Raw genomic sequence first — 15,667 nt, 5'->3', positions numbered from 1 at the left:
TCCTCTGCAGAGTGATGAGGATAATCAACATGAGAGTGGAGAACGGTAGGGAATCTCTACTGTTGCTAGATGTCGCGAAAGATAAAACCGAATCCAATTGAATAAAAACTTAAGTTGCAGTGCGGAAAAAGTTAAAGAAATGTCGTAAGCGGACTCCAGGCCTCAAAGATTAGTGGCGGAGTCAACTAGAATACGCAAAAGAGTCAGAGAAGGAAATGTAACACGGTACGTAAGCATTGAGAGTGATTTTTTCATTTCATGTTAAAAATATATTATTTTATCCCAGTGGTACCTGAGAAATCTTTAGTCAATTTCTTGTACACATCGACATCGTGTGTTATTCGTTTAGGGAAATCGAATGATTGGCTCGATTCGATTGAGAATCGATTTACCAGAGATTGAAATTTAAGTTGTTACGCTCGTTTTATCCAAGAAAATCGATTTATCAGCTTAATACTTGAAAAATGTGTAACTAGTAAGATTTTTCTCCTTAAGCTTTTAGCCTGTATTGATATTGTGTAAAAAAATATAAAGCAGATATAAAAAAAATACTAACAGTGTTCCTTAGTCTGCTTTTTTTAAAATCATTTGAAATATATTTTCAGGATATAAATTGAACCCCCAAGCTTTTAAGACCCCCAAACAAAAAACCTTATAATAAAGAAAAGAGACAGTGGTTTATAAATGTAATTGTTTTAATTTGACAATTTGTCCCGTCCTCAATAAATGATGTGAGGTCAGTACGCTACGACAAAAGTTTGCTACGATGTAGCTACGAAGTGCTACGAGTTTATTATTTAATGATTTTCTTGTTATGTTTAGGTATCTAATAATAAAAAAACAGTATTGTTTAAATTACACTTACGATGGATGTAAGTTTTCTATAGGATACTGTTTCGCTTTACTCAACAATAATACTCGTAATACACTCGATCGATTAGGAAAAAAATGAACATGTCTGTTCCAGGATTAAGGGTTTTCTTTTCCTTTTCCTGTTTATGATTGTAAACAGGAAGCAATTGTACAGTTTAATTTGTTGTTTTCAATAATCTTATAGGAATACAAACAGTGAAGAATTCTTATAATTCCATATTTTTGTACTCGTGATGAAAATCAGATAAAAAATTCCCGCCATTATAGCGTAAGTTGCATTTTAGCTTCATGGCCTGTTTGACGCGGTTGTCGGATTTTCATCTTTGAACCAAAAGGTCCAAGGTTCGACCCACGGCCAGGTCATGATGGAAACGGTCAATTTATTGAAACAAACTAGCTTTCAGAAAAAAAGTAGCTTATGTCATTCCCGAAGGTTTATTCTATATCTGTGCCAAATTTCATTAAAAACAGTCCAGTAGTTTATTCATACATACAAAAAAAAATATCGTTTCTCTTTATTATTAGTGTGGATTAAGACTCCTGAAATCTAAGGAAGAGTATGAAATTAATGATAATGGCAAATGTTATTAGTCGTAGTTATGAAGTGTGGTTCCCGGCACCAATACAAAAAAGAATAGGACTACTCCATCTCTTTCCCATGGATGTCGTAAAAGGCGACTAAGGGATAGGCTTACAAACTTGGGATTCTTCTTTAGGCGATGGGCTAGCAACCTGTCACTATTTGAATCTCAATTCTATCATTAAGCCAAATAGCTGAACATGGCCATTCAGTCTTTTCAAGATTGTTGGCTCTGTCTACCCTGCAACGGATATAGACGTGACTATATGTATGTATGTTATTAGTTCAAATAGATACGATACCTAGTCTTGCCATAGCCATTACAAGTGTTGGAAATGAGGTTCAGATAGCGCCTGGTTCCTAGCCAAACGCTTAATGAAGGGGTACTTACATCGTATATAATCTCCAATTGTGCGTGCGTCAGTGCCGTGCCGTCATCAAAAACGATGGTGTTCCCTGGAGATAGTCTCGAGGCGCGAGTCAGCCATACTTCAAAAAACCCCAGCTGTGGACGAAACGGTAACTGACAGGGTCCAATATATATTGGTTGGTACCTTGGCTCAATGATATGAATTCGCTGGCTTATGTTCGCTGAGCTTGTTCGCGAAGCATTTAAAAGTTAATGATATCAATAAATCTAATGGACAGAAGTTAAAAAAAAAACTAAGTGGAAATCTAGTAGAAAGTTTCACAAATTTTGATTTGTGATTAACTTCGACAGAAATAAATAAATAAAATCAGTAGTGTGTAATTTCGATAAGGAAAGATAATTCAGTAGGTACCACGAGTTAGTAAGTAGTAATATTTCACGAGTTTATTTACTTATTAACAAAAACGGAAAATAAACAAATGGGACATAAAAACAAAATTATTAAACCATTTTATAATATTATAAATATAAATACTCGTAGTAATGTATTTATATTAAGTAAACATATTGTATTCAAATTGTTTTTCGTAGTGTTTTATATCGTCTAACAATTGACCCGAATTTAAAGACAACTAAAAGACAAGCAAAACATGATGATACTATTTTTTTTACTTTGCGTGGACTTAGGGGCTCAATCGTAGAGGCCTCTGTCCCTAATTCACACCATACGCGGGTAAGGTTTATCTACCACGAAGTATTCATCATTTTGCTGATTACATTTCCAAATAAACGGGTAAAAGAATAATGTGTCCTGTCATGTAACTAGAAAACATGGATTCTTCCATAATTAAAAAAAATGCAAAGTGGTATGTATTACTGAAACGCCAATTCGTTAAGTAAAATAAAATAGACGGAACTGTTAAGTTATTTTTAGAGGCGTGTATAATTCTAAATATCAGGCAATATTTTGAATATGAAGATCATTAGAGGGATTATATTATTAGGGTTAAAACTTAGAAATCTGAATAACAAAAGTCCAAAAATACCTACTTCTATATTGCACTTGAAACTATGTATAGAAATTATAAGTCTATTTCTTTTCTAATATTGTATAACTCATAATAAATATACTAACCTTTATGAGTATGAGCTGATCATCCTGGGGTAGTTGATGAAAGCCCGGTAATCGCTTGGCAAACTCGACGACCTGTTGGACGGCCGGCGTCATTCGCAATGCAACATTGTACCACAGGAGTGATCGCACGTCGGTGGCTCGGTCGGTTGTAGAGCTAGCACCATCCTCCCCGACGCTCCCTTCAAATTTATGCCAAATTAATACATTAAATCACTTTCATGCATATTATTTTGAATTATCACTACATTATTCAAAATAATAAGAGCAGTAATAATAATGGTTCGGTCATGTGGAGAGGATGAATGAAAACAGGTTGACTAAGCAGATATACAAGGAGAGTGTGGAGGGAAAGATCGGAGTGGGAAGACCTAGACGAACGTATCTTGATCAAATTAAGGACGTCCTGGTAAAGGGTCAGGTCAAAAGTACCCGAAACCGAAACCGGATGAAGCGAAGGAAATATGCAGAGATTGTGGCAAGTGGAAAGAGGTAGTCTCTGCCTACCCCTCCAGGAAAGAGGCGTGATTTTATGTATATATAAGAGCAGTATTAACCGGCACTTTGATTTGAAAGTAAGGATTGGTTGACACACGCGATCCCAGAACTGGGAAACTTCGCCACCACAGCCTGGTGAAACTCCCATACATTCGTAGTGTCTTTCACATATCACATATGTTTTTAAGTACAGCTGGACCCTGGCTTAGTTTAACCCATTCGCAACTTTTTTATTCACAGGGAGGCCCATTTACAGTATGCCCCATCGACACTTAGCACTATTCTAAATATACCTATTTCATCATTGGGTAGACAGTAGGTACCAACAATCTCGAAAAACTGCTAGCTCTGTCTACCTCGTTAGCAATAATGTGTACGTAGCTATTTAATTATATTTCGACAATTAATGATATTTGTATTCAATATTATAATAATAAATTATAATATAATAAAGCATCATTATCTAATAACAACTAGTTCCCATTCCTAGTTATAACCTTAGAAAACTCTTCATTAGATTAATATTCGCCCGATTCACAAGTTGTTCTATGAAACCTGATTCTCCTACAACTAATCTTATTCATTGCTTTTAAATAATATTTGTTAACAGTAGGTCCCAATCGAAGCACCTTCCTTTCATAACATGTCCCATCTAAAGTTCGTCCAATTCTTAACTCGCCCCATTCACGCTACTTGTCCTGATCGCATGCTGTCCCATTGAAAGAATTGATGGGCACAATGAATACAACCTTGATTACTAAGATATCATTAAATAAGTATTAAGTATCTAAACGACCCAATTGAGTGTCATAGTACTTGAAGGGAGGGTTTTTCCTAAGAACCTGTAAAAAAAACCAAGGTCGAAATTTCGTCAAAGATTTCCAAAATACATCACCCAATTTACAAAAATTACAAATGCTTCTATGAAACCACGTTTACAACTTCCAGTTATTCTTACTAACGTCGAAAGTACTGAAAGAAAATAATTGTACATTTCCAGGCACAAATCATAATATGAAAAAATGCCTGCATTATGATAAGCGCCAACAGTTCATAAATCCTACGGACATAGAAAAATAATAGCTTTATACTCATATTTATCTAGAAAACAACTTCGCGGCACAAATATATCAATCATAAGGTACGGACTATTATGGCCATGGAGGAAATATCCAATGGAGGGCGCAAGCGGGAGGCAGGAGTCAATAAGTGTGAGTTAACTGTTGAAAATGCGTCACAATCTCAGCCAATCGGAAACGACAATTGTCACCGAGGACAATGGGTCCGCCAATCACAAGCAGCAATTCCTATGTTACTGTAAAAATTGGGGTTATTAGTATTAGAATTTTTGGTGTATACGATTAGGGTTATTTTTTTTAAATATTGACCATGTTCTTGGAGGTTTAAAATAAAGTACTATTTTATTGCGACCCATATGTTGGTACGAATTTTGTAAACAGGTAGTATGTTTCATTTTCATATTTTGGCTTTCAATTAATTTTTGCATCAGGCCATTCGTAGTAGAATGTTCCTGTGGTGTAGGACGGTTAAATAAATGCATTTTAACTTTATAATTACTTTTTAGAACTACCTGAACTAAATATGTTCAAAGTGTTAATGTTTTAAGTGTTCAATATTATAAATAACTAGAGGCCGCCCGCGACTTCGTCCGCATGGAAACCCTATCAATCCCGCGGGAACTCTGAGATAAAAAGTAGCCTATGTGTTATTCTGGGTCTTCAGCTACCTACATACCAAATTTCATAGTAATCGGTTCAGTAGTTTTTGCGTGAAAGAGTAACAAACATCCATACATCCATACAAACTTTCGTAGTAATAGTAGGATAGCTTAGTTATAGTTATACTAGAGGCCGCCCGCGACTTCGTCCGCATGGAAACCCTATCAATCCCGCGGGAACTCTGGGATAAAAAGTAGCCTATGTGTTATTCTGGGTCTTCAGCTACCTACATACCAAATTTCATGGTAATCGGTTCAGTAGTTTTTGCGTGAAAGAGTAACAAACATCCATACAAACTTTCGCCTTTATAATAGTAGTAGGATATTATAAATGCGAACGTAAGTAAATTTTGTAAATGTCGCTAATAGCGACACTTACAAAATAAGTCAACTTTAAATTTGGAAGCTGATTTCAAACTTTTCACGAAGCCACATCTTGTTATCTCCATTTAGTTATTGCTCTATGACGTGTCAAGAGTCAAATGTACCGACACAAAAGTAGGACAGTTCTATCTACGAGTATTATACATAAGTGTTTCAATTTGCACAGAGCAAAGTACCTATGCATTAGTGCGTGCTCAATGACTGTTAAAGAATAGTCTAGACTATTAGGTACCGATGTTACAAGTACCTACTAGTTGAAAGAACAATTGAAAATAATTTGTAATGCATTTATACCACAATTAGTCCAGGAAAGTCAAAATGTTAATGATGACACATAAAATCGCTAAACCATGCTAAATAATTGATGTGTGCATGTGACAGTGATTATGATAGATTTTTTGAGGTTCTCTCGACTTAACTTTTAGGTACTAGTACTTTGTTTCATGAAATGAATGTTTAAGACGTAAGTGATTACGAATATGCTTTCTGTCCCCAGACAAAGTTTTGGATATCAATTTATTTTTTATTATCATTAGTGAACGGGCCGAGGGTCTATCTGGGTCTTGTCTAAATAAAATAAAAAAGAATTTTCCCGTTCAAGATACGTCTTGTCGTCTCGTCGTCTTATGGTCGTCTCCTCAGTGTCCAATTCGATTGTCCTTTTTTTCACAGTCTGTCAGTCGGTTTAAGTCATCTAAATGTTAAGTCAGAGTCTCATTTGTCCATGGAGGCTGAACGGCCGCTACAATTAGGTATGAAGAGATATTTTTTCATCAGAAACTTTTGAACCCATTTTGATGAAATTAGCACTCAGAGATTACATCTCGGAGGAATTTCTGGGGAGTATTCATATATACAAAATAAATGGGAAAGTATGTCTGGCTCTTTTATATTTGATTTTATATTTATATGATTTCACGCCTGAACCGCCTAAATTTAACCTGCAATATTGTATAAACATTAACGGTGATCGAATCTAGGTTTAATTTTCTGTGGTAATTTCCAGTCAATCAGGAAAAATCAAATGTACGATTTACTTGTGTTGGTTTTTAGTTTTATATATCCTGTATTTGGAGCTTAATTGAAAAGTAATCTTGCCGCGAAAGAAAAAAAATTATTTTTATTACGGGCCAAAAAAAACGCGTTGCATGTAGTGAATTGTAAGTGCATTTGCGTCGGCATAATAATCTGATTTTTATTATAATATTTCCACGAAATCGAAGTCTCACGCAACAGATTGTAGAAAATAGAATAAATAAGTGTATTCTTAGGTATAAATTATATTAAATTATAAATTTAATACATGTAATACATATTAATGAATTCTCGTAAAATATCCATGATCCTAGCAAAATATTTGTGTTGCTAACGTTCGGAACGGTAATACGTCGAATTCGAAAACTTTCTATCAAAATTAAGCCTAAATTAATACTCCCGCGTAAATTACGTATGTTTATCCAGGCAAGAATAACTTCATAAAAAACTAACTTCATATAAATTAGCATTATTGAAAAAAAAAGTTATCGTTGTAAGCACTATTAAATTACTATTACTACTATTTAAGAACGGCTAAATGTTCTAGCCTAGCTAGCGGGTGTCAACGAACCGCCGGACTATATAGTACTACATAGTATCTATCGATTTACAAAAAAAACACTCGGTAAAGAATCGTTTGATTTTTAATTATCGAAAATGTGAAACAGGAATAGGGTCTACCAACTTCTTAAAATACAATTTTGTGTTTTTTTATGTGTACCTACCAAGTGCTGAAAATACAAGTAAACATGGATATTTCTTTCAGAATTAAGAAAAGCGAACCCCGAGCTCGAGACGTAGCGTAGGAAGCAATATCAGTAACGAAGCGTGACAAAAACAAAAGAAATGTAGTTTTGGATCACGTATTTTTGTTCACAATGTTAACATTTAATTTTCAACATTTTTGAACTTACGAAATTTCTGATATATATAAAAAGAAGAAAATAATAACAAAAAAGTATACCTTCATTATCGGAGTCTTCAACTTTGAGGACGATGGTGCGGTGCTGTAGAGTGCGCCGCAGCTCTTCTGTGTAGGAGTTGTTACTCCGATGCGCCGCCGTGATCAAGTTGGCCAGTTCCTTGCTCACGCTGAGTCTAATGCTCTCCGGGTCAACGTCTTCTATTCCCGGCACCGCAGGCGCTACTGTCACATTCCTGGATAGATCTTGCATGCCTTCTTGGCTCACAGACTCGCGAGGTCTCTTTGGCACACGTCCGTACCTCACGGCTGGAGAGGGACACCTCATTATTAGAAACAATTGCCAGTTGCATGCACAAACGAATTGGGTCGATGCAAGTGACAAACTGAGTGCATAAATCGAACACAGGGCTCGACTATTCAATTGGAAAATAGGTGTGACAGTATATTACATTCGGGCGTTGATCTATCAAACGCTTATTAGTGATGCGTATGCAATATGCAGTAAAGTAGGGAGCATTCACGTATGGCGTACTGTTTTATTCACGCTGTTCCCAAGATGCATCTTTGAACGATAACGGCTACAGATGTACCGAATGGAAATTTAAGGTAAGTGGTTTAAGCGTTCATTTTATTTTCAATTTGGTACCTTCGTGTATACAAATTTCATGAGATAAAAATATAAAAACTCCTACAAATCTATTTTCTTCTTTTGTTTTCAGTTTTATAAAAAAGAAAACAACAAACATTGAAAACATGAATGGAAAATGTATGTTGAAAAAAAAAGTATCAAACACGAATATGTTGAAATGTAGAGGAAAATTTTAGGTAAACCAGACCGCGTCCTAAATAGGGCAAGGATATCGTGATAAATATGAAACACACTTACAGTCTCGGCTCATTCCGACCGCCAAGCACTTCTTAAACCGGCAGAACTGGCAGCGGTTTCTGTTCAGGCGGATCACGAGGCACTTCCCGTCTCGAAGGCACCGGTACTCGATTTGCTTCTGAATACTCCGCCTGAAGAACCCCTGTGAAACCACAAAAATTATTGCAACTTTTTTTAAAACAAAGAGTAAGAAGACTGTAGAGCGCGTTTAAGATATTTCGAGGCTTGGCGCCTCAGGTCAGTAATTTTTTTTTAACATTTTTACTGTCGGCATTAGAGTCATCCCATATGTAGGATAAATAATAGGACTGTCGTATTTCTCTTAATATTGGTATATTAACTCAACATACTAAAACTCTAAAAAAATAGAACTTTAACTAAAATAATACAATTTTTAGCCACTACCTAAATTTGTACGATTCATAAAACAGAAGTGAACTTTGTATAATATCATGAACATTTGCAAAGCAGCAAAATGAATATTTTACAAATTTACTATACTTAAAATAATACTTTCTTAATAAGGAGCGCACTCTACTATACAAAATAAAAACGCTATTATATGTACATAATGAATTTTTGGCAATCACGTGGCCATTTCGAAATAAGCAGTTAAGATACACGTGACTTTAAGGGGTTCTCATTGGCTGGGGGACTCGGTAACACCCAGGCGAATGTGTGAAATATAAAAACGAAAAATATCCTTACATCTGGCGAAAATTTAATATAAAGCCTAGTAAGACACACTTATTGATCTGGTCAGTACAAATATTTAATATCCTATAACTACTTCAATATACATAGAAAACCATTTTTAATTTTAAAACGAAAAGAAAAAGCAAGAAGTAAGAAGAAAGGACATACATATAAACACGTCTTATCTCTTGCGGGTTAGACAGAGCCAACAATCTTTAAAAGACTGTTAGTCTTAAAGAGACTGTTAAGCCGCGTTCAGCTGTTTGGTTTAATAACAGAATTGAGATAGAAATTTATAATTATATGTAAAAACTGATGTAGAAAACTAAAATCCGGGATATCCCTATACAGGATATCCCTGTACATTCCCATGTACAGGAGAACTAAAAGAGAAGATAAAATCGGGAAGAAGAAAAAAAAGGAATTTTCCTAAATTCGTACATACATACACTCACATGTGCGCGGGGCTTCGCTCTCGTAGGAAATTTGAGGAAATAAAGTAGCCCGTCTAACTCCCGAAGGTCTATTCTATATCTTTGCCAAAATTTGTGAAACATATAATCACGTCTTTAACCTTAACGGGGAAGACAGAGCCAAAAGTTTAATAAAGACTGGAGGGTCACGTTCAGCAGCATAACTTTAACAAAATGTATTTAAAAAAAAATGGTTTTGTGACGCGTGCGTAGCGGCAGGCGAACACAATATTATAAAATAAAGCTTCTGTCGCGTCTTTTTTCGAGGACCTAGCACGAATGTGATATATGGCAAAATAAAGCAATTTTTTTATATTAATTTATTTTGACATTTGATCATTGTCATAGCGATATCCTAAGTCAGGGGAGATTATAATTGTTAATGCTCATAAAGGGCCACGAACATAAATAAGGGAATTTTAGTTAAAGTAAATGACATATTTACATATATATAATCATTAATGTTGGCTAAAGCAAAAATATACTAAGATTGGGGCATGTCGAAAGATTTACTCATGCCAGTTGATTATATTATGTTTGTTATACCTATGTACAAAATAACACACTTATGTTGATAAAAGCTCTCCTTCAAGGTCGAGTGTCTACGAGAATGTTGTTATTCTGATTTGAATGAAGAAATTCTTCAAATTTATTACGCCATAAAAGCTTAAGACTCTTGAAGTTTCTGTTGAAGAAATTATTCTAAGAAAATAATGAGCATTTTAATACTTTCTAGATTGTTTTTTCAGTCTAACTCCAAATCGAAGGTGATATGAATGTCATTTGATTTAACAAAATGATAAAGAATATGAATGTCGAAAACAAATGTCTTGCTGGGTTGCGTAACAACCAGTAGAAATACTTGTTAGACGTCAAACTACAAGTTAAATGTGCATATGGACATAAAACTCAATACGCCGAAGAGAGAGTACAGAGAAAGATGTTTAAAAGCGGTTGCCGGCATATCATTTATATTTATTTATTTAAAGCGGTGCACCCTGAACCCCTTTTATGTCATGATACAAATTACTCGTATACCTAAGTATTTCTATGATCGATTTATCTCGCTATCCTGGCGCTAATCCTCACCTACAATATAATTTTCTGTTGGGTAACGCGATTTTTTTATATTGTAACGAAAAAATTACTTATACTGTTAGTTTTTTCTTCATTCTATTGTCTCTCCCTCTCTATCTCTGTTGATCCCGTAAGGAGTATAGACGTGACATGTATCTATAAACATTCAAACAAACGGAACGAAAACCTGGTTTCCGAATCAGGCTTCAATCGACTTAAATAATTATAAGGTACATCGTGACTTGTAAAACTCTTTGACAAAGCTGATTACAACTTCAGGGAAAGGGTCCGAGTGGAATGATATCGGTAGGTCAACGGAAAATATCAACTTCTTAAAAGAGAATTTAAACTGTAATGCCTTGATAATTGCTACAGAAGCCCAATCAAAGATTTCATCTTTTCGACTTTTGAACTCTTCGTCGTAACAATTTCCTCATAATGGTATTATTTTCTTTGCTTTTGTTTCGAAATCATCGAAATAAGTTTATTTGCTACATAATTAAAATCTCTCGAATTGTTTTTTCATTTACTTTTTGAATAACAGTACTGACTTTTATTATAACATAGGTAGATATTATATTTCTATGCTGACGATACCCGTTATGTTTACGCGTAGTACTATAAATAATTCTGTGTTAACGCCTCGCTTAGTTGTTAAAACCACAACAGTATGCCGGGTTACCTTCGGTGAGTCACCAACTAAGTATCTTATACATACATACATACATATAGTCACGTCTATATCCCTTACGGGGTAGACAGAGCCAATAGTCCAGAAAAGAATGAATGGCCACGTACAGCTGCTCGGCTTAATGATGGAATTGAGGTCCAAATAGTGACAGGCTGTTAGCCCATCGCCTAATAAAAAGGATCGCAATTTTATAAGCCTATATAGCCTTAGTCGCCCTTTACGACATCCATGGGAAAGAGATGGAGTGATCTTATTCTTTTTTGTTTTGTATTTGTGCCGGGAACCACACGGCACTTATAAACAATTTTTATTATCATTTGTTTGTTACCTTGCAGCCCTCGCAAGAGGTGACCCCGTAGTGGTACCCCGAAGCCTTGTCTCCGCAGACCTTGCAAGGCGCCGCCTTCCCGCTGCCCGCGCTGGCGCTGTCTGCCGCGAACTGTTGTTCTGCAAGAAAGGTACAACTTTAACCAACTAATCCATACTAATATAGTGAAGAAAGCAGTTTGTATTTCTAAATATTTGTCTTAATATTTGAAAAAAGAAAAACACTATACTGGAGAGAGTTTAGTTTAGTTATAACTGGCACAGTGATAGACAAAACCTTAAGACGAAACGGGAATTTTCGATTAACAATGGGAGCTTTCAAGCTCCATATTTATTTGAGGTTGAGTAATTTATCCACAAAATATATACTCGTCTTTTTTAAGAGATAGTTAATTATATTAAAACTTACAGCCCCGGCTTTGCACGGGTAGCATTTATAGATGAAAACATTTCTCAGAAAATCCTCTATCCAACATTTCAAACAGGAACCAAATCCATCCACAATTTCCGAGAATAGCGCTTACATACAGACTGAGAAAATAGGTGAGGACTTTATAATATGTAGCGATGAAATAAATAAATAAAGAGAAGTGAAAAGGGTTTCCTACCACTCCAAGGAAGTGGTATGTTTTATGTATATGAGTTACCAGAGCTAGGAATTTCGGTGACAGTCAGACAGGTGAGCAGTCAAATTGGATAAGATGAGGCACATGAAGTCATATACATAAAGCAAATGTTCATAATATTGATTCCGATTATTTTTATTTTCAACTTAATAGAACAAACGAAAACGTTTGACCCCAAAGTAATCGGTAAATGAACAAAAATATTCCTTACGACCCTTTCCCAGAATCAAAGATTATAAGACTTAATGCTGACATTTTTATGTCATTTTTTAAATCAACATAAGAGCTTTCAGTTTAATCCCCGCCTTTCCGTATTCCCACTTTACCTGTTTTAAGATGTACCAGAAAAAACACATTTTCCCCGAATTTTCGGGCTAATGTAAATTATCAATATTGGATTTATATCACAATGTTTATGTTGATGTTAGAAGCTTTTTGGCTGTGTTCGAAAGTTCGGCACTTAGGTTAATGATACCAAAGACGTTTGGAGAATATTAAAACAATGTGAGACATTTAAAGGTACCACTTGTAAAATAAATTTGACAAATGGGATTTCAGTTTGAAACTTTTAATATACATTTATGACTAAGTAGAAACACTATTGAACTAGTATATGAATGCAAAGAAATAATACAATAATAGTTATTTAAAAAAAGGTCACAATTTACTAACAAATAATTCAGTCGTGACATGCAAGTGCTAATTATAAACAATTAGGTCGACTCGTTTATTTATGAGCGTAATTGGCACATAGCTTTGTAAAATTAAATTCCGTTCAGTCCATTGCTGCACCCTTAATAAACTATTAAGTTCTTGAATATTAAAAGATTTTCAATTACAAAACTGTACTATAGACACCTCACATAACACACGAAATGTATGTATCAACCATTAGACCCGCATCTATGTATAACACTATTACTGTTCACCCCGGATATCTAACGTCCCGAATCTGTCTAGGTAATGAGATCAGGCCCTCGCCATCAGCGGATTATTGGGTTACATTTCGTGATGCACTATGCCAGACTTGATTACAATGCGCGCTAACCGCAGGGCATTTAATTGAGCTAAATGACTATACAATACAGACATCTGCGGCTGAGGCTTTTCCTAGATTTTGGACATTATTTTTGAGCATTATAAATACCTAAGTATACCTGAATCTCAATTCTATTTATATTCTAAGAGATAAGGACGGAATTATATGTATGTATAGGTATAATAATTATTCTGTGATAATAAAAGATCAGGTCAAGAGTACCGAAACCGACGAGTTTGCATGAAAAATAATTGAAGATAAGCGAAAAATATAATAGATAAGTGAAGACCTCTAGATAGTCTCTGCCTACCCTTCCGGGAAAGAAGCGGCATCAATGATTGTAATAAGGTATATATCTCTCATGTATGTTTTAGAAGTGAAGACCTAGACGAACGTATCTTGATCAAATTAAGAATGTCCTGTTAAAGGGTCAGGTCAAGAGTAAACGAAACCGCCGAGCTTGCATGTAGAGAGTCATGATAGGAAGTATGCAAAGATCGTGGCAGGTGGAAAGATGTAGTCTCTGCCTACCCCTCTGGGAAAGAGGCGTGATTTTATGTATGTATGTTTTATATTTTTATACGAAAGCTTCAAAAACCAATAGTCTACTTAAGTTTGAAAAGCTGCGAGAAAAAGCTAGTAATGTATATTATATGAGCACAATTTTCCTTTGATTTTATGTCGGAAGCCATCGCCTGTGCAAAGGATTCATTAGATTTAGTTCACCGGTTTCTCATCAATATTAATCGCCAGGATAATTATAACGTGTGAAGGTGTGACGTACCTGTATTCTCAACACAATAAATAGAACTGCCTGAGACTATGAGTTCATCAATGTGCGTATACTCGAATTAGATCAAGCGAGCGAAGTGAGTGACGTCTACTAACAATCAACTCGGGGAGAAATGTTATTTCTCCCCGAGAATGTATGGTTGTAACGCGATAACTTTGGAACCGTAGGTATGATTTTGATAAAATGTATAATGTGTGTAGGATTCGTCAATAGAAGTTTTAAGGCATCAAAACTCGTTATGGAGTATATTCACAATTTTGCAAACATTTAAAATGTTCGCTAAGTCTACTAAGATCGCGGCTTACGACAGGGTGTAGGACTGGTTAGTACAACTAGGGCGCATTAAGTGTCGCAAACGTAATTTTAATTGAATTTTTCAAAGTTTACATTTAATTTTCATAAAATTTTGCAAAAGAGAGATCCTATTTATGTTAAATAACTATAATTGTATTTCACAGAAAAATATGGATTGTTTTAAAATAATGCAGAAATCATAAACCAAAAATTCATAGTTCAAAATTCGGAAGAAGCATTTGGAATAAATCGATTATTATTTATTCGCTATAAATGATTATTATTATGCATGAGCAATACAATCGTATAACATAAAAACAAAGTACCAAACCAAACCAAAACAAAAAACATAAAACCAATCTGGCATACAAATTATATTTTCTACTTATTTATTTAAGTACTAATATACATGTAAGTATACAAAATGTACCGCAGCAGTAGATGTTACTATTTTAAAATTATTGTACCATTTTAATGGTACATTATTCAGTTGTAACATGGCAATAAAACCCAAGGAGAGTCATAATAATTCAGAACTGAAAACAAAGCAATGCTTTTTCAGGCAATCCTATTATTATCCGACACTACAAAATGGTGTTTTGTTCGTTGGCCGATGGAACAAATTACGGGGTGAATGCTGTCGATGCACTGCACATTGCACAGTAATTGTACACCAATACAGCCTTCGAAATACGAATAGAGGAAGGACTATCGATTTTAAAAGGATGGTTTCTGGCACTTTAGAATACTAACACTACATATCTTTATGGATTTCATAAAAGGCGTCTAAGGAATAGGCTTATAAACTTGAGATTCTTTTTGTAGGCGAGGGGCTAACAACCTCGCACTATTTGTAGTACATAGTCTTTCAGTCTTTTCAAGACTGCTGTTTCTTTCGAACCCCGCAAGCAAATTAAACGTGAACTGAAACGTGAACGTGAAATTAAACGTAGTTACATGTATATATGTAACTATATGGGACATAAATTTCTCAGAAGCATATCAAGGGCTTATAGTTTGAAATTGTAAGATATAGTATTAACAAACTACAAAAGTACATAGGAAATCTTCGTATACGGTACCAAAGCATAAACAGCTGACGATGCAAAGACAAACGCGCTCAGCTAAGAGAGACAACAAAACCGGCCAAGTGCGAGTCGGATTCGCGCACGAGTGTTCCGCACTATTATCTATAAAAAAATGAGTTTATTGTATGGGGGCCTCCCATAG

General features: G+C 35.1%; 1 protein-coding gene across 1 annotated transcript in view; it reads right to left on the bottom strand.

Moving 5' to 3' along the window:
• Positions 1-15,667, bottom strand: part of LOC106130480 (ecdysone-induced protein 78C-like) — a 38,983-nt gene that overhangs the window by 2,352 nt on the left and 20,964 nt on the right. Inside the window, exons 2-7 of the mRNA XM_060953737.1 lie at positions 13,234-13,249; positions 11,687-11,805; positions 8,422-8,563; positions 7,575-7,841; positions 2,959-3,137; positions 1,845-1,958 (exon numbers count right to left, since the gene is read on the bottom strand). Of these exons, the coding sequence (XP_060809720.1) occupies positions 1,845-1,958; positions 2,959-3,137; positions 7,575-7,841; positions 8,422-8,563; positions 11,687-11,805; positions 13,234-13,249 (837 nt within the window). The remainder of the gene's footprint in view (positions 1-1,844; positions 1,959-2,958; positions 3,138-7,574; positions 7,842-8,421; positions 8,564-11,686; positions 11,806-13,233; positions 13,250-15,667) is intronic.

Source organism: Amyelois transitella, chromosome Z (genome assembly GCF_032362555.1).
Source record: "Amyelois transitella isolate CPQ chromosome Z, ilAmyTran1.1, whole genome shotgun sequence".
In the NCBI taxonomy this organism is placed as follows: domain Eukaryota; kingdom Metazoa; phylum Arthropoda; class Insecta; order Lepidoptera; family Pyralidae; genus Amyelois; species Amyelois transitella.
The sequence above is the reverse complement of the archived record's forward strand: the minus strand, read 5'-3'. Positions and strand labels throughout refer to the sequence as shown.